The 24,241-nt window shown below is 36.4% G+C and overlaps 1 protein-coding gene across 1 annotated transcript in view; it reads right to left on the reverse strand.

Annotated features, from left to right (window-relative positions):
- Window positions 1-24,241, reverse strand: part of LOC306876133 (diacylglycerol kinase beta-like) — a 106,556-nt gene that overhangs the window by 77,284 nt on the left and 5,031 nt on the right. The window contains exons 2-3 of the mRNA XM_079427088.1: window positions 10,755-11,122; window positions 2,475-2,551 (exon numbers count right to left, since the gene is read on the reverse strand). Of these exons, the coding sequence (XP_079283214.1) occupies window positions 2,475-2,551; window positions 10,755-10,815 (138 nt within the window). The 5' untranslated portion in view covers window positions 10,816-11,122. The remainder of the gene's footprint in view (window positions 1-2,474; window positions 2,552-10,754; window positions 11,123-24,241) is intronic.

Consider the following 24,241-nt stretch of genomic DNA (forward strand, 5'->3'; position numbering starts at 1 on the left):
TCTGCTCCTCTGACACTGAATGAATTGACATTATTCCCTCTTTAATGCTGTATTGCATTAGTCCACCTGCATCATACTTAATGCTGTTTTGCAGTTTTAGTGGCAAGAGAATCCACTGGTTTATTTGCATAATCCGGACCTACTTCTTTAAGGTGGTAATTTTCTCTCAGTACAAAAATTAAAAAGAAAAAAAAAAGGATTTTTCTTGTAAGAACATGCACGACCATTTGTAAATTTTATGTATGAGGTCCGGTCTTCCGGTCTCATTCGCTTCCAGTTATTTTTAGCTGTACAAAACGGTTTCTTACCATATTATTTTAATGTATTATCTTAATTATGAAAACACAGGTTTGTAGTGCAAACAGTTTTACCATTTACTGCACTTTGTTATTCTTTTCGTTATTTCCCTACTTTGGCTAATGAACCAGGAGTCTCGCGCATTCACACAAAACAGCTTACTTCCATGTTGAAAAATAATGTGGATAAAGGACTAAAAAGGGGAAAGTTTTATTAACATTAATTAAAATATTGTTGTTGACTTGCATATAAAATTAGCATAACTAAGGGAAAAAAGTAAGGAAACAAATACAATATAGGCTGGTAAGATTTTTTTGTTGTTTAATATTTCAAGTAAAAAATGTTTTTAAGTTTCTTATGCTCACAGAGGCTCCATTTATTTGATTAAGAACAGATTGTAACTGTTTTCTGCTTTAATATATTTTAAAATATTGTGTATTCATGTCAAGGAAAAGCTTTTATTATTTCTTTAATATTTTGTCTAAACCCTAATTATGTAGGGTTAACTATGTAATCATGTTTACATAGTTGTGCAGCTTTAAATTTTTATGGAAATGTGTGAGAACTTACATTTTTTCTTCTTTGATGAATAGCAAGTTCAAAATAAAAACATTGAAGAACTGTCACTTTTGATCGATTTCATTTCTGTCAAATCAATCAATCAATCAATCAATCAATCAATCAATCAATCTTACTGGCTCCAAACTTTTGGACAGTAATGCACATTTAAAATGTTATGGTTACAAAATTAATTTAAATACATGTAAAAAATGATTTTAGTTTTTTTAATACGTGCTATAATATAAAACTTGTAATTTCTTTTAAACTTCAAAAAATTTAAATGCCACCAGACTAAAAAACAACAGTGAAATCTAACAAAAATAAAAATTGAAACGGCAACCTGGAAATAAAATAGGAATAAAAAATAAATTTAAAATGTAAAACCCAAAGAGAATTCACTACGGTTTAAGCACATGATTCACTAAAGAAAATGTGCAAATCGGGCACTGGCACATAATCTGCACCCCCAATAATCTGTGCGAAGACAATTTTCAAGGCATTGTGGGTGAATTCCCCTTTAATCATATCATTGCAGGAATGAACAAACCTAAATCCATTAGATCCCTCTTGTTGCTGAAATGAAACTCTGGAAAAAGGCAAAAAGCCAATAAGGCAAAAACAGGCAAGTCATGTAGGAGTGAAGGAAGTGGAGGAAACTTGAAGCTTGAAGGGCTGATGCACACCAAAAACAGGAAGGTGAAAGTAACCGAACCCAAATGACTCTCTTTGTCTAAGTATTAGCAAACACGTTTATATGTTTTGGTGGTGTGAAAAGCAGCGTAACCAGCCATGGCTGTAAGAGCAACTTCCTGTCTGACTTTCAGACCTGCAAAACACAGCGGCTGGCCCTGCTATCAAATAACGCAGGAAACAATGAACAGTTTATGTAACCTTTCACCGGCGTCCATTTTTACAGACACTCTTCCTTTGACAAAGGTTACAGAGTCACCACAATTAAACATGATTATACTCGAAACAGCCGTGACTTGTTGAGGCTGCGATGAAGGATATTTACAGCCCAACCGCAGACAGACAGTCAATCGGCTGTATACATGAGTGAAATACCGTGCTCTGTCATCGTAAGCAGGCAGCACAGTGGCACTCATGGCATGTCACCTCCATTTTGCGATACTTCCAGACTTTATGATTTAAACCGAACTGATGAACAATGCGAAGCATGCGATGTCACACCATAGCCAACCGGGCGTCAGCTTCAAAGCCATTAACTGCCACCGGTGCTCATTCACTATTGATTCAGCCAAGGCTCTGGGTCACAACCTGTGGCGCCAAACCCTGAGCAGCCTCTTATTTATGTCAGTGCGGAGGAGAGGAGAGAAATAGAATGGCGACACTCCATAAAGCAAATTATAGATGCGGCTGCCTGCTGGCTTTGTTGTCACGGCAACGTGATGCATGGGCTTTATGATGTCAGCGAGGACCTTCTCTAATAGGAGGCGATATCTGGCCACTTCGTTTCGGGGAGCGGATGACTAAGCATTTCCTGTAATGACTTGCGGCCTGAGTCAGGTTGTATTGGTGTCACAGCCAGAAGCTCCACTGCCTCTAAACAGATCATTTAATCAGGCCAGATCACGGCCGCTCCTGCCATCACATACCTGTTCAGGGTTGTACTTGGAGAGGACACCATTTCCATGAAACTCTTCCAGGACATCTTTAAGCTTCTTGGAGGAATCTGTGCAAAAAGCAAATTAAAAGGAAAACATCTAGTCAGACATACAGCTGTACTTATAAGTGCAGTATAATATTTGCAGTGGAAATATTTAGATACTCTACTGTTCAAAAGTTTGGGGTCTTTAGGACTTTTTCTTTTAAAGAAATGAAATTCAGAAAGCATTACATTGTATTAACTTGTTCAGAAGCGACAGCAAAGGCATTCAGAATGCTACAAAAAAAGAATACTTTTTTTTAATGAATGCTGCAAATGCTGTTCTTTCCACTTATTCATATTCATTAAAGAAACCTGAAAATGCAGAAATAAGATGTAATGCTAATGTGCTGCTAATGTTAGATGCTATCATATTATGCCATTTAACAGCTGACACTTACACTTCAGTGTGTTTTCTTCTATTTAGATACGATTTATTAACCCATTTATCTATGATTGCCATGATTAGCATGGATATTACTAGCATAATGGCTGTTTATTAGTACTTATAAAGCACATATTAACGCCTTATTCTGCATGACCATATTTTAGATCCCTTACTACCCCATAGCTACAATGAACTACCTTACTAAGCAGACAATTACGAGTCTTTTGAGGGCAAAGTCATAGTTAATCGTTAGTTGATAGTGAGAATTGGTCCCTAAACTAAAGTGTGACCAAAAATAAATAAATAAATAAATGAATCTTATTCTTAACACAATGTTGCCTCCAAACACAAGAGAAATGTACTTGAAACTTTAACTACATGCATCATTATCTGTAGCATTTTGAAAAAAGCCATTGCATTTGGTATATATTACTGGAAGCATTAGATGTATAGTGCAATCTGACCAAATAGGCTAATTAAGCAGAGATAATAGCTGAGCAGAAAATGTCACCAAAGCATATTAGCATTACGACAGGAGAAATGAATCTGCTGCTTCATTTTTATTTTCTGTGAGCGTTGAATTAGTTGTCACACACGTGTCTTCTGACAGAACAAGGTGCTTTCCTCATAGAAGATGCTAATCTCCCCCAGCACTGATAGCGGTCATCACTGTGTCTCCCACTGACTGGCTAGCACTTTTAATGTTTATTACGTATTTCCACATGCTTAACCTCCTCCCTTTCAATTTCTGCTGGATTTTTAGTGCCCTTAAGAAAATAAACAAAATATGCATTTAACTTAAAGTCACTTGATTTCTGCAGTACTGGCACTTACTCATTAAAACCAGTGTTGCTTTTATTATCTAAAACACAAAATGATAAAAATACTACTAAATAGATACTAAAAATGACTAAAACAGAAATAAAGATAAATTAACGCTATGTAGAAATATATAAAAATAGGTGATTGAATAGAAAATTGCATGTTTTTGAAAAAATGACCAATGACAACTGATAATGAATGATTTTTTTTTGGTGTTTTGACCTTTTTGAGGTTGGCAGATCAGTCACTATATGAACCATCATTATATAGAAAGGGAAAGATAGAAAGATTCTTTCTATATCCGTTTTCTATTAAATAAATAACAGCATACAGGTTTAGGACAACACGAGGGAGAGTCTATAATGACTAGGGATGGTATGATTTACATAGGTGGATCAACGCAAAAGTTAACGATTTAAAAAAAAGTGTGCATCGCATACAAGTTGGGTATTACAGTATATCTCAATGTATCGTTTCAGACATATTTGCATCAGTAAAAAAATAATTTATTTGTATATAATTATTAGATGTGCTATACTTTTAATCACTAAGAAAGTGACCAATATTTTATATGTAGATTGATTTCCCCTCTCTAAACTGTTTCTCAAGCACGTTGTCTCATCACCACTGCTGCTACGTGAATATGACGCATCACAACACTACGGAGACTGAGGCATGTCCTGAGAGTCACATAGAATATAGATTAACAGAGAGGCACATCCCTAACAATGACATAATATTCATTTGGAGGGAACTGTCAGTTGAAATGGGAAAAAAAACCCCATCTAAAATGAAGTTAGATATTCAAATAATAAGCAGCAGTATTAGGTGAGTCAGTATAGAGACTCAGTGGTTAAGGGAAAAACAGGTGGGGGTGCAGGCAATGCGACAGACACTCATAACTGAAACCCAAACTGCACCCACTATTTCACCTGAGCAAAACGAGTCTTTCCTCAAAAGGTAAATCCCAGAACAAAGCAATCTGGTGATTTCTGTGGTCGGAAAGACTGACGTCACACTTTTATTATCAGTCAGAGGTTTACAAACTGTTATAGTTTCAGAACCTAATTCATAAATAAGATTTTAAAGATGCATGTGAAAGACTGGAGAATTTGTTTGATACAACTGCATTAAAATAAAAGCAGACACTGGCATGTTTTCTGATGATTAATTTTTCCCCCTACTGCAACGTATAATAATAATAATAATAATAATAATACTAATAATAATAAATAAATAACCACTGGTATAGCTGCAAACGCAAATTAAGTGTACAAGCCTGAAGTGGCCATGGGAAGATTTGGGAGAATTCCCGATGAGCAGCGCAAAACAGCTAGTGTGCACAGCTATTATAACCTACTCAGGGCTTAATCTGAACAAACCCGGTCCGGATCCGGGACTTCCGAATTCCGATCATCTCAGCGGATTCCATTCCTCCAATGAAAGACGTTTGTGTCAGGGTTATTATAATTTTGCATTTTTTAATTAGTTTTTATTTTAATATTGCTTTAAATTTTCGCTATAAATTAGAGTTTCGTTTTTAGTTTTGAATTATTTGGTTAATTTTAGTTTAGTTTTTATTTTGTGAACAGTTTTCTAGCCTATAGTTTTTATACAGTTTAGTTTTAGTAATTCAAGTTTAGCAGAATTAACAGAGCACTTCCAGAGCTCAGACCAAAGACATTTGAAGTTTATTGATGCAAACCACTAGCGACACAAAATTAAAGCATGCTGAGATTGATTAGAAAACGATTTTATTTTATTTAGTTACTGTTGGTTTCGTTTTGTTTTAGTTTTTCATTTATTTATTTTTCTTTCTTTCTTGCCTAAATGCCTTTATTTTCGTCAAATAGGCCAACAGTTCTTAATACAACATATTTTACCGTTTAAACATGTAGGCTATACAACATTTCTTACATTTAAACTCATTTAACAAGCATTTTAGAAGTAAAAATAAAACATTTCATAGTCTGATGCGGCTCGTTTAGGTGATTTGACACTGTGCCAGACTGGCCTGGCAATTCATCTGTGAGACGTAGTTAAGTTTAAGATTAATGCCTCATCTCACACCTACTGAATTCTTAATGGAAATATGTCCGGTATCCCAGAATATACTCCACATAAGGCATTAGTGTTGTCACGATACTGGAATTTCTAACTTCGATACGATACCTTGAAAAATATCGATACTCGATACCATTTTCGATACCACGGTGAAAAAAACTGCCACAATATTAAGGGGGTAATTTTTTTTAATTTAAAGATAAATGTAACAAGTCGAGAACATGCAGTATATTTTACATGAACAAAAAAATGTCTTGAGGTAGTGCATTTGTTGATTTATTTATTAATCTTTTATTAATCTTAGTTAAATGTTAATTGAAACTAACGTTTACTAATACATGTACTAATTAAAATCCAAAGTTCTATTTGTTGATATTCTCATTTGCTTCATAACCAAAATATTTCCAGATATAGGGCCCTATGAAATCCGTTTTATTTTTCCCCAAATTCCGTTTTATTTTTTTCTACATTCAATTTTTTCCATTTTAATTTTTCTGGATTCCGTTTTTTTCCGTTTGAATTTTTCTGGACTCTTTTTTTTTTTTTAATGGTCAAATTAAATGCTATTAATCTAAAAGCATGTCTAATTCATTAAAATCATGAAAATGATACAATTTAACATTTAATTTATTAAAAGTGTAACAAAAATGACACGTTTAGGGCCGTATGAAATTTTTATTTTTTTCTCACCTTATGTTTTATTGTTACCAAATTCTGTGTTTTAGCATGTCTATTATTTGAATGCATACAAACTATTTTTATTTATTCTTACAGTAGCCTTATGAAATGTGTTTTCCCCCTCAGAAATTCTGTGTTGTGTATTTAAATTTTACTGGATATCAGATGAAGGCATAAAACTATTTTAATTAATTTATATTTGAATTAATGAAAATTAAACATTTACATTTTTGGCAAATGAAGGGGATTTACTATTAAAATAAAAATATTTTGTGATTATTTCTTTAAAAAAATTAACAGTAGTAGTAAGTAGTAGTATTATGTACATTCTACTAAATAATAGTAATATAGCCTATTTCTGGCACACGGTCTTTAATAAGTTAAACCGAACTTTTATTTTGACGGGTTGCCGTGAATACTTCTAAAGTTCTGTGTGTGTATGATATGATGCGAGTTTTACTCAAATTAAATGGTAAAATGCTGGTAAAGTGCCTTTCAGATCAGTTCTGGAGATATTGTTGATGTATTTATGTCCTCATTGAGACGGCAGACGCTGAAATCACCGCGAGCGCCACATTAGTAAACACAACTGCAGGTGCAGCACATTCACACAGAGACGCGCAGAACATGCAGGATTCATATTTAAATCCACTTTTGCAGCATAATATTTACAGATACTAGTCCATATCGCGATTTGATTTGTGTAATGACCTACTTTTGATTAATTCATCCAAACTTTGACAAATTCCGTGACATTCCGCGTTAAACTGTAAATTCCGTGTTTATGACTGGATTCTGTGCGCGTTCTCTGCATCGCGGAGATCATAGATCCCTACAGATAGCGCTCCTGCTGTGTTCTTTAACAACCAGAGCAGTCATCTTTCTATTCACTTCACTTGTGCTATTTAACCAGAGCGAAGGAGACGAGTGCGGTCACGTGTGGTGCTTGTCCACGTGCCTTTGGAGGGAAGTGAAAGTGACAGCTCGGCTAGTATCGGTGTATCGATACTTCGGGAAATTAATATTGGTACCGTTCAGATATTTCAATATCGATATTTATCGAAATATCGATATTTTTGACAACACTATAAGGCATGTGCTATTTTTAAAGGCATTATACTTTAAAGGGAAGTCGTGGCCTAATGGTTAGAGAGTCGGACTCGTAATCAAAAGGTTGTGGGTTCGAGTCTCCGGCCGGCAGGAATTGTAGGTGGGGGGAGTGAATGTCCAGCGCTCTCTCCACCCTCAATACCACGACTGAGGTGCCCTTGAGCAAGGCACCGAACCCACAACTGCTCCCCGGGCGCCCATACTTGACAATACGTCACGACTTTAATCAAATCTGTTACCAGGGGTCGCCCTCAACGAAAGAAAAGTAATTATACTGACTTTATGAGTATTTAGATTTATTACCAGCATCCTACAAGCCAATTAACCTCACAAAGCAGACAGACAGATGCTTAATTTGAAAATAATTTATATAAAAAAAAGAAAAAAAAAAAGATTCAGTTTTTGCATTTAAAGAAAACAAAACAAACATTTCTTCTGTGATAACAATTGTCTATGGTGTAAATAACTACCAAAGCTGACATTAGTAATGAAGATGTATTTTCATTAAGGGTTCAGTTCTCAAGAAATAACCATAAACACTTAAACCTTCTGTATTACAGGTTAATAAAGTTCTCTATGACCACGCAAACATGGTTATTTAAAGAATTCTGCTATTTAAACAAAAATAAGGCTGTCAAGCAATTTCAACTTTTAATTTACTTAATTACACATTGTCAAATTATTTGCACATAATTTTAGGCTCAGAAATCGGGGGGGGGGGGGGGGGGGTAGTATTCTTGCTCATATGATTTCGCTATATTATATTATATAAATATTAGAAAACCATATAGCGGCATTCTTTCTATCATATCTTGAATTTTAGGAGGCATCTAACTCCATTCTAATAGGCTACATAATGCACTAAGTCGTCGTCCTACATCGTGTCCGTAAGCAACTGTATGTAATGTAAAATGACATACAGGCCTAAATGCATTCATAATTTTAATGTGTTATTTTCCCCATAATTAATTGCACCAAATTAACACATTAAGTTGACAGATAAATAATAGGAAGGCTTGATTAAAGTCCATTAAAACAACAGCTAAAATGATTATGTTCAGTATTTCAAGCTGAGAGTTGGCATATAAAAAAAAATGATAATATACAGTACATCTGTGTCTGTTTTTTATTTTTACAAAAACAGAATATTGAATAAATGTTCATGACTATGGAAAGAAATAAAGCCCATTAGAATATTTAGGAGTATGAAGCTGTATCTGCATCTGACCAGCTTTATTTATTTATTTATTTATTTATATATATATATATATTTATATATATATATATATATATATATATATATTGTGACGAGTCGGCTGCCTCCCCCCTGTCCATCATCACCACCCCGTCCCATATTCGCCGCCCTTCACCAGGCTCCCGACAGGAGTGGGTGTGTGAGAGAGGAGGGGCGCTGAAACAGCCAGGGCTGGCGGCGTGTGATGAGGCGCACCTGACGTGAATAGAGCCTCATCACCGCCGCCGTTAAATGCCGAACGCGCCTCTCCTCGGGAGACCGGTCTCTTCCCGTGCATGCACGCTGGTGTCCTCGTGGGTCCAGGAAGGGAGCGTCGAGGAGGACTGCCGCACCCGTTAGGCGGCTGACGGGCTAGGATGCCGAGCCGCCGAGTCCCCCAGAAGTGCCGGGATCCCGAAGATGGACGAAGCCGCGCCAGAGACGCCGCCGCCACTCGCTCCCGGCCCCGAGAGGGGAGCGCGTGCGGCCACCGGACTCCGCCCCTTCCCTGGACCCTTCCCTCCTGAACACTGCCCTCCTGCACAGCCCCGCAGCACGACGAGGACACCAGATCCCCGTTTATTTTGGACACTTTTCCCCCTTTGGACACTTTATTTTAAATATTGTTTAATAAAAACCTCTCCGAGGCTTGACGCCACGCCCACTGTGTCTGTCGTTGGCTCCTCCCGCCACAGTATATATATATATATATATATATATATATATATATATATATATATATATATACATACATATATAATATATATACATATATAATATATATACATATATATACATATATAATATATATAAAATATATATATATATAAAATATATATATAAAAAAAAAAAAATATATATATATATATATATATATATGAAACACTATCCTCCTTATTACACATGCGACCCTGGACCACAAAACCAGTCATAAGTAGCTTACATTACAAAATTACATTACATCTTACATTTTTATTTTATGCCAAAAATCAATAGGATGTTAAGTAAAGATCATGTTCCATGAAGATATTTTGCCAATTTTCTACCATAAATATATTAAAACTTGATTTGATTAATAATATGCATTGCTTTGAAGTTCATTTGGAAATATTTAAAGGCAATTTTCTAAATTAGTTTTTTTTTTGCACCCTCAAATTCCAGATTTTCAAATAATTGTATCTGAGCCAAATATTGCCCTATCCTAACAAACCATATAATAAATGGAAAACTTATTTATTCTGCTTTCAGATGATGTTTAAATAGCAATTTCCAAAAATTAAATCGTTATGACTGGTTTTGTGGTCCACGGTCAAATTTGAGCTAGCACAGCCAGCCCTATAACAAAATATGAGCCAGATTTACTGAAAGCCCTTATAATAATAGATACACTCTGAATTTATATCCTGCTTTAGCATCTAATTTCACCCCCCCCCCCCCCCCCCCCCATTAAATCAATACAACCATTCTACATTCCCTCAAATCTGTCATAGTACAGTTCCCTTGCAAAATAAGTAAACTAATAAACAAGACCATCACTTTTTAATGTTATTGAAAATTTCATATGCCTGTTTAGCTTATAAAGTGGTCTGCATCAATAACTGCATTAAACGTTGTTAATCAATACAGAGGCAGAGAGCACTGGCAGCACATTGACGCGTTATGTCAATATAGCCTACATTCCCAATAGTGCTTCCTAAAAGTCCAGTGGGTCGGCTGCAGAATGTGTATGCATCCTCCTACATAATAGATTGAGCAAAGCATCAGCTTAAACAGGGGAGCTGAGTGGTGCAGTTATCAAAAAGGATGTCCAAGGACCAACTAAATGGACCGATAAAACCTCTCATCCATTCTTATCCACCTAACAGCCCCAAAATCAATTCCAATCAACCTGCCAGAGGTCAGAGGAGAGAGGCTTCTTGTGCTCAGATACTCACACTCACTGTACTGCTGCAGCTGGGAGAATTCGGCTGGGCTCAGACACACCCAGTCTCCCATCTCGCCGGTCAGAGTGCTCGCAACGAGCTGGGGAAACCACGCTGATCGTCCTCAGGTGAGGTATGAGAAGGGGATGGTATGATCTGGCATGATCATGTTGCCTTTTCTTAGTATCGGATGGTGAATTAGAGTCCCCGACGTGGAATTGCGAAACAACGAAGGGGACACAAGGACGAGGGCGGTGTGAAGGTGAGGCGTGCCACGCCACCAGTAGGGGTTGGGACTGGAGTAGCTCTGTGGTGGGGAGGTGACAGGTGCACACGGAGGAGCAACTGATGACCTTTCCACCAAAGTTGATATTTTCAATCTATAGATTGAGAGAGAGAGAGAGGAGAAACAGACTTAGTAACATCTCAAAGCTGACTTAAGGTTATCGACTCATGTCAAGCATATTTATTACAAGGTCTCTGATTCTAGCAAACACACCAATAGCAACAGAGACTGTGTCTGTAATATCTCAATTGCTTCTTCTAGAGATTAAATGGAGAGAACATGAAGACACTCGCTGAAGTGCTACATCTCCAGAAATGTCTCGTGTGTCTCCTCAAGAGCGGCCTTCAAACTTTTTCAGGCCAGAAATCTCTTGGTAGATTAAGCACAGTTACACAGATGCAACATTTTTCTGAGAAGATATTAAATAAATCGTATAAGGTGAATTACTAAGGTTTGTGGTAGTCAGTTTACTGGTATTTGCAACATTATTTAACGTCCCAAAACATGTCTTAAACCATTTTGCTAACTTCTAAGAACATTACACAGACTTCTTAATCATTGGCTGTGCTGGTTTGTAACCCTGTGCTGATTGGTAGACTGCGTTGGTCATAATGGATGTGAACTGTGTTCTTTTGCACACTGTCAATACATGAACCACAGACCTTTTCACTCCCATCCGCACTTTTATGGAATTGCGTTCTCACACTAATTTGTCCTGATTAGTAAGCACAACTTTATTATATTGTTATACTGTTATGGTATTGATTGAGATATATATATATATATATATATATATGATCTCTTGCAATATAATTAATTGAAATGCACAGAGCTATTTTAGTATACTATTATATTTCTTACTCATATTTTGAATTAGTTTTTATGTTTTCCATTTTTAATTTTGTTAAAAGACCCTACAGCACCATCACACACCATATTTTGAGGATCCCTGCTTTCAGTTTCAGAGGAAATCTCAAAAATAACATCTGCAGTAACTCTCTCAATTTTTCCATTCAAGACATTTTAGAACAAACACATAAGACAAGGTTTATACTTTCAAAACAAAAGGGAACAACATCAAGTCTCCTGAGCTAAGAAAAAGCAATCTCTGAGCAATACAATTTTACTCCAGGGAGACTTTTTTTGTTTTTGACAAGGTGTACAAGTCATGCTGTATGCTGTCTTTGCCTTCATTTGGACATTTCGTTTGCTCCAGTACACCCAGTTAAAACAGCGTAGCAGTGCTTCTCCATATAGCTGTAAGTTCAAAGGGCCACTCAGCAAATGACTCACATGGGCCTGGCCTGCTTCTGTGCTCAGCATGCCGTACCAATCAATGTCTCTCTCGCTCTGTCTGCTGAATACTCTCGTCTCCATTTCTCTCTCTCTGTTCTCGGACACTCCCAATGAGTTAAAGCAGAGAGAGAAATCAACAGCAGTTTGCCAGCACATCCATAGGGAGGGAAGAAATTGACATAAAACCTCTGCGAATAGCAGAAGCATGAGAAACTGCCATGATGCGAAGAGGAAAAAGAGTAAAAGGACAAAAATCAATGAAGTTGATAGGGCTGCCATGAGTTACAGCATGCCAGGGAGTAAGTTCATGCCCACTAGTTTAAAAAGCACAGAGTGATGTGTGATGTTTGTTGTACAGAGAAAAGGTTTAATGGGTTTAATATATCATGCAGCCTTGGAAAAATAGTCTAAAAATGTGTTTTATGGATTCTCGTCCGTGAAATGCGCCACTTCCGGTATTTTTCCGGTTAGTCGACGCGAGCAAAATTAAGTCGACTATTTTAAAAAATCGACTAGTCGACTAAAATCGACGAATCGCGACAGCCCTAATTGAAACACACAGAGAAGCAGAGAATATCGCTGAGTGGAATCTTTCTTGTTATTTTCATGTCTCAAAATGAATCATCCAACCCAACTAAACTCTCTGAATTGACTTGTATTAAGGACTTTTCCGATGAGAGAGCGGTGTGGTTATTATTCCTGATCTACACACATGCTGGTATGCATTTAACATTTTTAAATATTTTTAAAGCCAATATTTTCATGAATACAGGCATATTACCTCACTTTAGACATTTCAGAAAAGCTGTTATGTCCATAATTCACATATCTGCACATTAGCACTAGAACAGATACAAAAACGGAATCCTCCAAATTATAATTTTATAAGCGTCTAAATCATTATCAAACAATAGTAAATCATTTATTTTCTGTTTTACATTTGGTTTAATGCATTTAAAAAGGCACTCATAAATTATGTGCCACTCCTGGATAAAAACATATCAGCAGGATCTTAATTGAAACACTGCTTCAAATTAAGTTTGATTACCGATGATTATCTTTGTGCAATTAAATGATCAATCCAACAATGAGGAATCACGCAAACTTGTCTGGTAGTATATGGAAATAATAGAAAGACAAATAAGTCAGTGATAACTTTTGAAAACACTGACATTCGTGTGTACTAGAAGCATAAACCGCTTACATTTCCAAGAATAAGAGACTCATCATTGATTTTCCCCCATAACTCATTTTACTTCACAATTATTTATTGGTCCAAATATAAAAGGACATCATTTCTGTTACCATCTGTGACTTCAGAGGGAATTTGCTTTTCTCTTGTGGAACATTTCACACAGAGACCCAAAAATAGACCTGAACTATTCCTATGGGCCCAAAGTAATAACTCTGAATTACACACAATATTTTTGATTCCCAAAAGTAAACTCTCCTTTCAGCTTGCCAAACATGATATCAATACAAATGATGTAGGATAAATACTACAAAAATTTGCCATAACTGTACTAACCACTTGATAAATATGTGCCAAATCATTAGCACAACATTGTAGCGGAATTTTGTTTTTGGATTTGAGCCCTAATGGTCTAGTGAGAAGGCTTGTGTTTCTGCTTCACACTTCAATTCACAATTTAGCAAAAGTTATTCACAATCTGCAAGTCAGAATCAAAATACCCAAGCTTATATTTATTATATTTCACAAAGCCCTAGAGATTCATAGTGAATTTAATACATCATGCTCAGAGGAGATAAACATATATACACATATACATACATACATATACATATATATACATACACACACACACACACACATATATATGCGTGTGTTAAGTACTTAGCTCTGTACATTGGCTGTTGATTAGATGGAAGCATCTTAAGACATGCTTGAGGTTGACTACAAGAAAATATTGGGGTTTAAGCAGACTGCTGCTTTAGCAGCTTAAGCTCTTTGCAGTTACATATTGAAAGCAGTCTTTGTTCTTTTTTTATTGAAATATAGAATCAGGACGTCAATTCCCAACCCTTAAAAATAAATATAGGCCAGTTTTTATGACCACTGAAACCCCACTTCAGATGTTGACTTCAGGGTTCAATTTCTTTCTTTTGTGTCTTTTTATCTAAAAAGAGTAAAACACCATGGATAAAAGAATGAGATCGTGTTACTGTGCCTCAAACAGACAGGCTGAAAAATTAACTTTAGAGGTGTTGTAATTTCCTGCTGCTAGAACACTGTAAGAATCAAATCTGCCTGCTCTGTCCTAATGAAACGAGACATGCTGTACTGAGTGCTAAAATGGAAAATGGGAGGTAAAGTCAAGGTGAACGGGTGAAAAAACCCCACAAAACATAACGAGTACAGAGACTATAAACACATAACTGCCATCTAATGAGAGAGGTTTGTGGTAAAGGATTTAATTCTAGTATCACCAGACGATGGAAAATATTTTTGATCCTCCCACCATGCAAACTGCCTTTCGGTTTTCTCTATTGCTCTTTACGGTAAAAAAAAAAAACAGGTTTCTTCCTGTGTGGGTTTCCCTCATCACTCATAGTATCTTTCGCTTGTGTCCTCCTCCTAACAATGCGCGCTATACATCCATACATTATTACTGTCAAGGGCAGAATTCTCTAATAAGCCAGTTAAGGAAATGTGTACATTAAAGGAAGGATTGAGAGATGAAGTTAATGGCTGTATTGTGCAAAAGTGTGTGTGTTAATGGGCTGCGGGAGCCACGTGCTGATCAACAGGATGGGGCCTCCCCTCTGTGTGGAGAGGGATTCTGTTTGCTCAGACAGTTGCCTGGCAACCTGACGTCATAAGTTTGCAGCAAGGAAATGAAGTGAAAAATGTGTGTGCATCTGGAGGAATTTGTGTGCATTGGTGCATTATGTCTATCTGTGTATGTACCAGGCTACAAGACTGGCTAAAATTTTTAATTTTGCTAATATTTTTTCTGAAGAAAGATAGGCATGTAGTGATGAAAGCCAAAATATTAAATGTCATGAATGAATATTTACTGAGTAATCCACTATTTTGTAGAGGGGTCAAAATTAGCGCTGGGTACAGTTCAAAATTTTTTGATATCGATACCAGTTACGGAACAATACTTTTTTTTTTAATACCAATTTTATGAAATCGGCTTTAACAAGATTATATTATCTGAAAAAAATAAATAAAAAAAATTCTTCAGCTTGTTGATGTTTATACAGACTCAAAGACTCATCTCCTGAGCCACTGCACAAAGAAACAATGTAACCAACACAATAAATTGGTTTAAATAAAGTTAAAATAATAGTTAATAAAGTTCTGTCTTCAAAGTTCTGTTCTGGCTTCATTTACACTAGTGTTCGTTTTAAAATGCATAGCTCAGACACAATCATAATTTCTATTCATTATCCACTGATTTACTGATAAGCATTAGCTGCTTCCAGCGCTGCCTGCCTATGTTCTCTCTTCTACAATCACTGTGTTCACAACATTACATGGCGAAAGCACACATTAGACGACAATCGGAAGATATTACAAACACTCTATGGTGGTTTAAACAGAGTTTTGAGTAAAATCAGAATATAAATCTTATTTATTGTTTTAAGTAGCATGATGCTACAGTGTGCATGAATGGTCACATGCTTTCGGTCGTGTAATATGGATGGAGATCTTTTCTGAAATGCAGTGGAAACGCCTATGGACGAGGATAGTGTTCATTTTAAAACAAAAACGCACCAGTGTAAATGTAGTAGGGCTGCAACAACTAATCGATAAAATCGATTATTATCGATTATGAAAATCATCGACAACGATTCTCATTATCGATTAATCGGGTCTGCTCACAGTGTACGTCCAACTTCAGCTGGTTAGTCAAATTAGGGCACTGAATAATGCATTTCTATGGACAAAATGCATCTAAAAATAGTGGAGGAAACAGAATGAGATTCTGCCGGAGAAGCACGTGATCCAAGCTGCCCAAAACATGATAATTCTTTATTTTAAGCTTTAAGTTAATGCATAAGAGTAATGGCTTGCCCTGTCAGGCGCTTTGACAGATGCGTGTGCGTCCTCAGCGCAAAAACGTTCAGTTTACGGTCATATCCTTATCTATAAATGCCACAAATTCACGCGAGCATTTCCATTTTTGCATAAAGGTCCGTCCTGACAGTCTGTGTTAAGTTTAAAATACCGAATGAGCGCCGGCGCGGCGGGCGCGCGCACGCGCGTCAGACGGACAGAACACAGTAGAGAGGGAGACAATTAATAGGCTTTTCAGCGCAAACATATCCACTGTGCTGAATTATCTGTTGTTGAAAGTTAATTTAAGGTTTAAAAGTCAACATGCAGTGCGAATATTTTATGAGAGTAGGAACTTTAAAGGGATAAAAGCGTGTAATTGTCTGTCTGAATATAAACATGAGACGCTCCATAACGGCCTTTTACAGGATAAAGAAATGACGAGGTGACTGTGATCAAAGTAGTTCCTGCAGAACATTACTCTTACCTGTTGGTTAACACTGAGTTTGTGTTTTTATTCGTCTTTATTATTATCTTTATTATTTTAATTTTTAATAGAGGTTTAAACTATTTTCAATTTTTACAATGCTTAACAAATTTATGTAAGTTTAACAATGTGTTTATGTAAGGTTTGTGCCACTGCTGCTCAAAAGTAACAGTATTGGTGATAACCAAAATCATTTTTCGGCTTTCTGTACTGGTTAGTACTCCAATATGTGTAAGCTCTTTAGTAACAGTAGTAGGCTATTTTTAATGCTATAATATCATTATTGCTGTTATCTATGAAAGAAAACCAGAGCACTTATTTTTTTTTGTATTTTTTATTTGAGTATTTTTTTTTCGCGATACCCAATTGCAGTCAAAAAGTATATAAACAATACCAGCAAGAATGCAAGCTGTTATGAGGCCATTTTTTATTATTATGTCCAATAAATGACAATAACATTTTTAAATTTAAACAAATTTTTGACAAATTTCTAAAATATGTTTTCTCTTTATTATGATAAGTGGTCTAATAAATTAAGCACTGTATGTTTTCATAGCATTCAGTTGTCACGTTTGTTTGTAGAACATTGGGCAGGATGTGGAATAGTGTTTTTTTTTGGTCAATATTTTTTAATCCGATTAATCGATTAATCGAAAAAATAATCGGCCAACTAATCGATTATCAAAATAATCGTTAGTTGCAGCCCTAAAATGTAGCCTTACATCTATGGGGGTTGGGACACTTTCACACTACAGCCTCACATGTGTGTAACCGGTGTGTAAACTAGTAGGTTACTAGTATCAATGCATTCTATGGCACCTTTAAGTGATTTCATAGTGAAATATGTTATGGCAGTACATGGTGTCACAAAAAAGAATTATAAGAAGATTTAATAAGAAGTTAAGAATAATAAGAAGAAGATTTTGTGCTTGTGTGAGCTCAGACTGTACCCTTGGAAAGTTAAATGTTGACTTGTGGTAATTTCCAGATTAATACAAATTGTGTACAATTAATCAGAGCACTTAAAGTTGCAAATATTTAAGCAAAATGCACTTTGTTATAATGCACTTTTGTCTTCATTAAATTGAAGAAAAATGCAGAGTTCTGTTTGTTGAGTAAATGTGTTCAGCATTAACTAATTGGCTCTGGCCCATGTATTTTTATTGAATCGTATCGAATCGTGTCACATTGTATCAAATCGTATCGAGACAGCTCTGTATCGAGGTACGTATCGAATCGTGACCTGTGTATCGAGGTATGTATCGTATCGCCAGGTTCTCCAAGGTATACAGCCCTAGTTCGACTGTGCAGACCGATCCGTGTATTACAGTACAGAGAGAGCTATAGAGAGCAGACTACTCCGTTCGCTTTCGAATCGCTCTCGCGGTTCGTTGACGAGATTAACCCCTTAGGGTATCGAAGATTGGTACCGAACGACAAGATGCATTTTGATACTCGATGGTTTCGAGGCAATTCGGTCAGTGTCTAAAAAGTATCGAACTCGATACCCAGCCCCAGTCAAAATGGCAATTTTCAGCTGAGATTCAGAGTCAAATCACAGGGGGGTAAAAATGACTTAAGAAAGATGGCAGCATCATAATGTTACTTTTACACAGAGATTGGTAGGTCTGTTATTAAAATCTGTTGAATTTAGCCATCTTAGTTGCATTATGTGCTAATGGTGACATTCAAAAATGAGGAAACAGCACTTTAAGTTTTTTCTTAAAAGTGGGCCTGTAACTCAAGAAGTATTAAAGATATCTTAATGCCCTTTTAGTTGGGTCTTAACAAACTAACTTGGAAAATAGGCGCAATGATATTACGCAGCGCCTGAAAGTAGTCCCCAGCTAGGTAACTAGTTATGATATAGCTGGGGACTATTTTCAGGCGCTGCGTAATATCATTGCGCCTGCTGCACCAACGGTACTGCAGCAAAGTTCCTTGCTTATTACGCCGGAATGAGAGTATAGTTCCTAGCCATATTGGCCTAGAAAATTGCAACTTTTCATTTTCCGTCAGTCTTAGTACACGATGTAACTACAGAAGAGTCAAGTTTTAAATAGGAAAAATATCTAAACTCTTTGGTCATTTTTGAGCGAGATGCTTACGGTCTAATCGGACCCAATGATCTACGCTAAGCTGCAGCTAAAAAGTGCTCCCACCAGACCCGGAGATCAGCTGAATGGATTCGAAAACTGTAAAACTCAACTGTTTAAGTCTTGGGGAGTTGGAAAATGAGCCTATTTTCAAAAGTAGTGGCATGTTCCTTTAATATGGCTGCAGGAGTAAATCGTCGTAATTTTCAGTGGTCAAAAACCAAATGTGGATCATTTTGCAAAAATATGATACTTCTTTTCTTTTAAAGAGGAATGTCTGAAGAACAAATAATGTCGAAACTAGACATGAATCTTGTTTCCTTCTGTCAGGACAAGTGCATTGAACATACCTGTCTGAGTGCCATAAATATCCTTTTTCCAAAGTTTGCATGCCTATAATTCAAGAAGTATTAAAGATATTGCAATAAGATTTTAGATTCTAGTTGTTAATAAACTTTTCTTTTGGAATCTTAAATTTCAAGGCCCTACATCGTTCAATCCCAGAGATATGGGGATGAGATATGCTCCATGTCCAGATTGTTGAATATGCATTTTCAGTGGTCAAAAAACAGATTTTGTCACTTTGTATGCAGCGGATTCTTATTTTATTTAAAAAACAATGTCTGAAGAAGAAATAATTTTAAAATTAGAATTGTATCTTGTTTCCATATATATATATATATATTAATAGATCATGTGTGAACAGGACCTTTTCAAAAATTTCTGTAAATTTGTTCTGGCAATCATATCTTTCTTATGGAGATTACATGATTACTCTGAGCGGTTTACAAAGCTCCGCTGCTTTTTAATTAGTTTTTCTATGTAAATATGCGCTAGATGGACATCTTTGACCATTACGCCTCGCAGATTTTTCAAAGTGTCACGCTTCTCCATTCATCATCAGGGCTGCAACTCTGCAACTGGATACTATCATGCGCATCTCATGTTTAGAGGAGTAAAAAAAATCTGATTGGCTAGTAATGTTAGTTTGGTTGAGAGTGAAAGCTGTGCTCCTCTCATAGCATTGGTAGGTGAACTCATGGACTCGAAAGTGATATCAAGTTATTTTTTTGTTTGTTTTGTTTGTTTAAATGTAGGGCTATTTTTTTCTGCATCCAAAAGCTGCACACCGGAGATCTGGCACGGTGCCGGAGAACTTTAAGCCCTGTTTTATTCTATAGTTTTTGACCTTTAAATCACTTACAAGCCTTACACTTTTAAACAGTAGTGTGTATAACCAGAATTCACCACTACAAGGTGCAATACATCACAGAAAGGCATAAACATGACCAACGAACACAAGAAATAGTAAAACACAACAGTGACCGTTCCATCGACTGTTTACAGTCTCACATTGAATCCTCACTGCTGAACCCTGAAGGTGTTCTTTCCACCTGACATACAAGGCAATGGGAGCTAGTGATGGAAAAATGAAGCTTTGCGAAGCACCATGGCTTTCCCCTCTCAAATGTATCGTAAAAAGGCTCATTACTCAAAGCTTTTCAAGACAGCTTTTTTGCGTTTCTACTGCAGTTTAGTACCGCTTTGGAGTGGGCGGGATTATTCATGTGTCGTTATAGTTGCGCCACCTCTACTGCCGTGACTCCAGAAAAACTTTTTTTAATTCCGCGTCGCTCCATCATGCTCTCGCTGAATCTGCAAAAAACTGAAAACCCCCCAAAAGTGAGCCATACCAGAAATGTTTTTTAACAGTTTCAAATAATAATAAAACCAGTTTTGTGCTACGAAAACATGTATAAAGCAAAGAAATTAAGTCTATATAAATAAGTGACAGTTGAAACTGCGCAAGTGGTTTGCGTTATTTGAATCCGAATTCAAAACAGTCACGTGGTTGTGTGCGAAAATGAAGCTTCGGACGTCACAGTTCATGTGGTTTTGGCAAAATGAATCAACCCCCGGTACAGTGCTTCACTGCGAGGTGCTTCGTTTTTTTTTTTTATACAAACTTCAAAGCCTTTGTGTCGAACGTCACTTCACTAATGGGAGCTCCTGAAACCACCTCGGTAGATCAGACTGCAGCAAGAACGTGGACTACACTGGGACACGGAGCATGTTGTCCAGCAAGAAGCTTGTTCAGTGAACGCAGCTCTTACTCAGAGTTATAATGCCTCTCAGTCCCATTAAACAGTATGAGCCTCATTATTCTCCCTCTCCCTCCACTCTCTCCTGTCTTGCAGTGAAGAAATGCATGTACCTTATTCCATTTGCCTCTCTTTCTCCAACTGACACTCCATTATCCTCCTGCCCTGGAGTATTTATACCATTCCCCGGCATCCCTTTCTCTGTAGCCATCTATATTAGCTCTTTCCCTCCATTTCTCTCTCTTCCTCCCCCACTTTCCTCCAAACTATACCAGCTCAGTCCATGATGCATCTCCTTTTCATGTAGAATTTATGTGACCATCCTGTTACATGTACCTCCTTATTTTACCCTTTCTCAGATCCATTATTTAAGTGTTTCTATGTAACACTGATACTTTCTATATGTAATAAGTAAAAGCGTTTGCATCAGATTTGGGGAATATGTGAATGATTTGCACTGTGCTTTTGTAATGTGGGCGCAACATAACAGTTTCAGTGTGACAGAGATGTGATGGACTCCTGCACTACCCACGACGGAAAGGAACTTCACGGATCTAAAAGTGGTTTACAGATAAACCAGAAATCTCAGTGCCCTCAGCGATTTTCGGTTGAGCTGTTGACGGGGCTACAGTATGAGCAACTTTTTCTAATTTTCTGTCCTCCTCATATCATCCCATCCCACTCGGCCCCAAACACAGAGTTTCCAATAACCTTATTAATCATGTTTGCACTATTCAGTAAATAGGAAATTATTCATGGTAATTAGCAATAAAAATCCACTTGCACTCGCCATCTTCAAGTCCGGTCACGACCTTCCTCCCACGTGAAATGAACATGAAATGTTTTAGCAACAATTACACTGTGAGCTAATCATATATTCAGTTCCAAAAATACATTTCAGGAAAGTCTTGCTCATCAGCAGCCCGAATCATCTGAATCAGACACCTGTGGTGTAAACGTCACTGGATAATTTATAATTAGTTATTTAAGCGACTTTGTGTTTTAATTCATCAGTGTCTAAAATAACTAAGTCATAAATACACAGTAACCATATGCTCACACAATGTCCAAAAGCAGTCGTATTCCACTGACAAATTTACACCTCACATTAGTGGAATTTTACTGAGATGCTTAAGTAGAAATGTACGCAACAGTAAAGAACTCAATGCAAAGTACAGCTGCAATATCATGTGAAATTATCCAGATCTGCAAGCCTCTCAGTCCACACTTGACACTTTAACTGCGACATGCTTTTCCACGAGGCCATTTCTAAACAACATTACAGTAAGAGATGTTCTTATCTGTGGTACTGCACCTAAGAACATAGATGGACATCTAAAAATTATGGAAACAACAACAGTTTTATTCCTTTTTTCATATACACAGTGGAAACCGATGAAATCTGGTGTTAGCTAGCTAGTTCCATGTCTAGCTGGCTACTCAGCCAACTGTGTTTTGCTGTGTAGTGAAGAGTCACTCAAGATCAATACGCCAGCGAGTAACTGCCTGCAGCTGTGTTTTTCACACACACACACACACACACACACACACACACACACACACACACTTGTTTCACATCATAGTGAAGACCTCCCTTTGACTTCTATTGTTCTTAAACTAATCTGCTACTATGGACTAAACCAAACAAACCCTAACCTTATTTTTTGCCATCTGAAAATATTTAGTCCCTTTACGGCACATTCTACAAAGCAGATGGCATTTGTGTCCCTCATATACATGTGTAAAAATGTAATATTAATAGTCACAGATATTTGTATTAACCAAATTATTTTGAAATAAAAGCTAGCATTTAATCCCTATTATTTCTATACACACACAGAAATATAAAACAAAAATACGGTAAAAACAATAATATTGTGAAATATTATTGCAATTTAAAATAACTATTTCTATATGTGAATATTTAAAATGCAGTACTGTATATTCCAGTGACGGCAAAGCTGAATTTTCAAAAGACATTACTCCAGTCTTCAGTATCACACGATCCCTCAGAAATCATTCTAACATGCTTATTTTATTACAACTGTCATTTTTGTGGAATATATGTATTTTTGTCATTTCTTTTGTGGAAACGATACACTTTAAGGGTTCTTTGATGAAAAAGAAAGTAAAAAAAAAAAAAAAAAAAATCGAATGTAATAACCTTAGATGAATCTGATGCATCATTTGCCAAATAAAAATAGTATTTTCTTTAAAAAAAAAAAAAAAAAAACTGACCTGAAACTTTTGAATGGTAGTGTGCATTTCATAACTAATAAAATATGGCAATTCATTACCACTTGAATAGGCTAAATCAGGGGTCACCAACCTTTTTGTGAGTGAGGGCTCCTTGAAAGGATAAAATGGTCTCAAGGGCTACTTGTTTAATATACTCCAAATAAATAAATAAATATCATTTTATTTATCATTGTCACATATACATACATACATGACATTACTGTTTTCTCACAAGTATTTTCAATGTTTTTATCAATCGAGGAAAATATTTCCAGAAATTTATAAAAATAGGCTATCACAATAATGTTTTTCCATGTCATAAAATATCTATCATAATATTAATTAACCAATAATGGGGAAGGAAATGCTTTCCACGTTTGTTAGACCTTGACAATGAAGGTAAACCTAACTTTGTTCACAATTCAATTCCACAGAGACACACAGAACATGCAGACTTATTAGCGACATGCATTCATTTATGTTGTGTGATATGATGTTACATTAATCCATATTGAGTAAAAATGTCCAGCTTATCATCATTATTAACAATTTTTATCATAATCTCGATATGATATCGTTTATCGTCCGGCGCTAATTTCAGGCGACTCGGAGACTCCATGCGGGCTACCAGGTGCTCGCGGGCACCACTTTGGTGACCCCTGGGCTAAATTATTCGACACAATATATTAAATCTATAGGTACTGCAGGTTCTTCAGGTATTACTATTAATGTAAGCAAACAAAACACAGAATAAATAAATGCAACACCTAATAAATGCAACATTTTTACATAATTCATTGCCTACAATTCCATCAGAAGACTTTGTATTCATCCGAGTATGACCACTGCACTAGTCTTCTGAACCACAGTGTGGAAGAACACAACCAAATTAGGACAATAATTCTTAAAGGGATAAAGAGAGAGGGAGAGGTGCACTGCTGTCCAGCCATGGCAGTAACATCACCCT

This window comes from Barbus barbus (genome assembly GCF_936440315.1).
Source record: "Barbus barbus genome assembly, chromosome: 10".
NCBI classification, from domain to species: domain Eukaryota; kingdom Metazoa; phylum Chordata; class Actinopteri; order Cypriniformes; family Cyprinidae; genus Barbus; species Barbus barbus.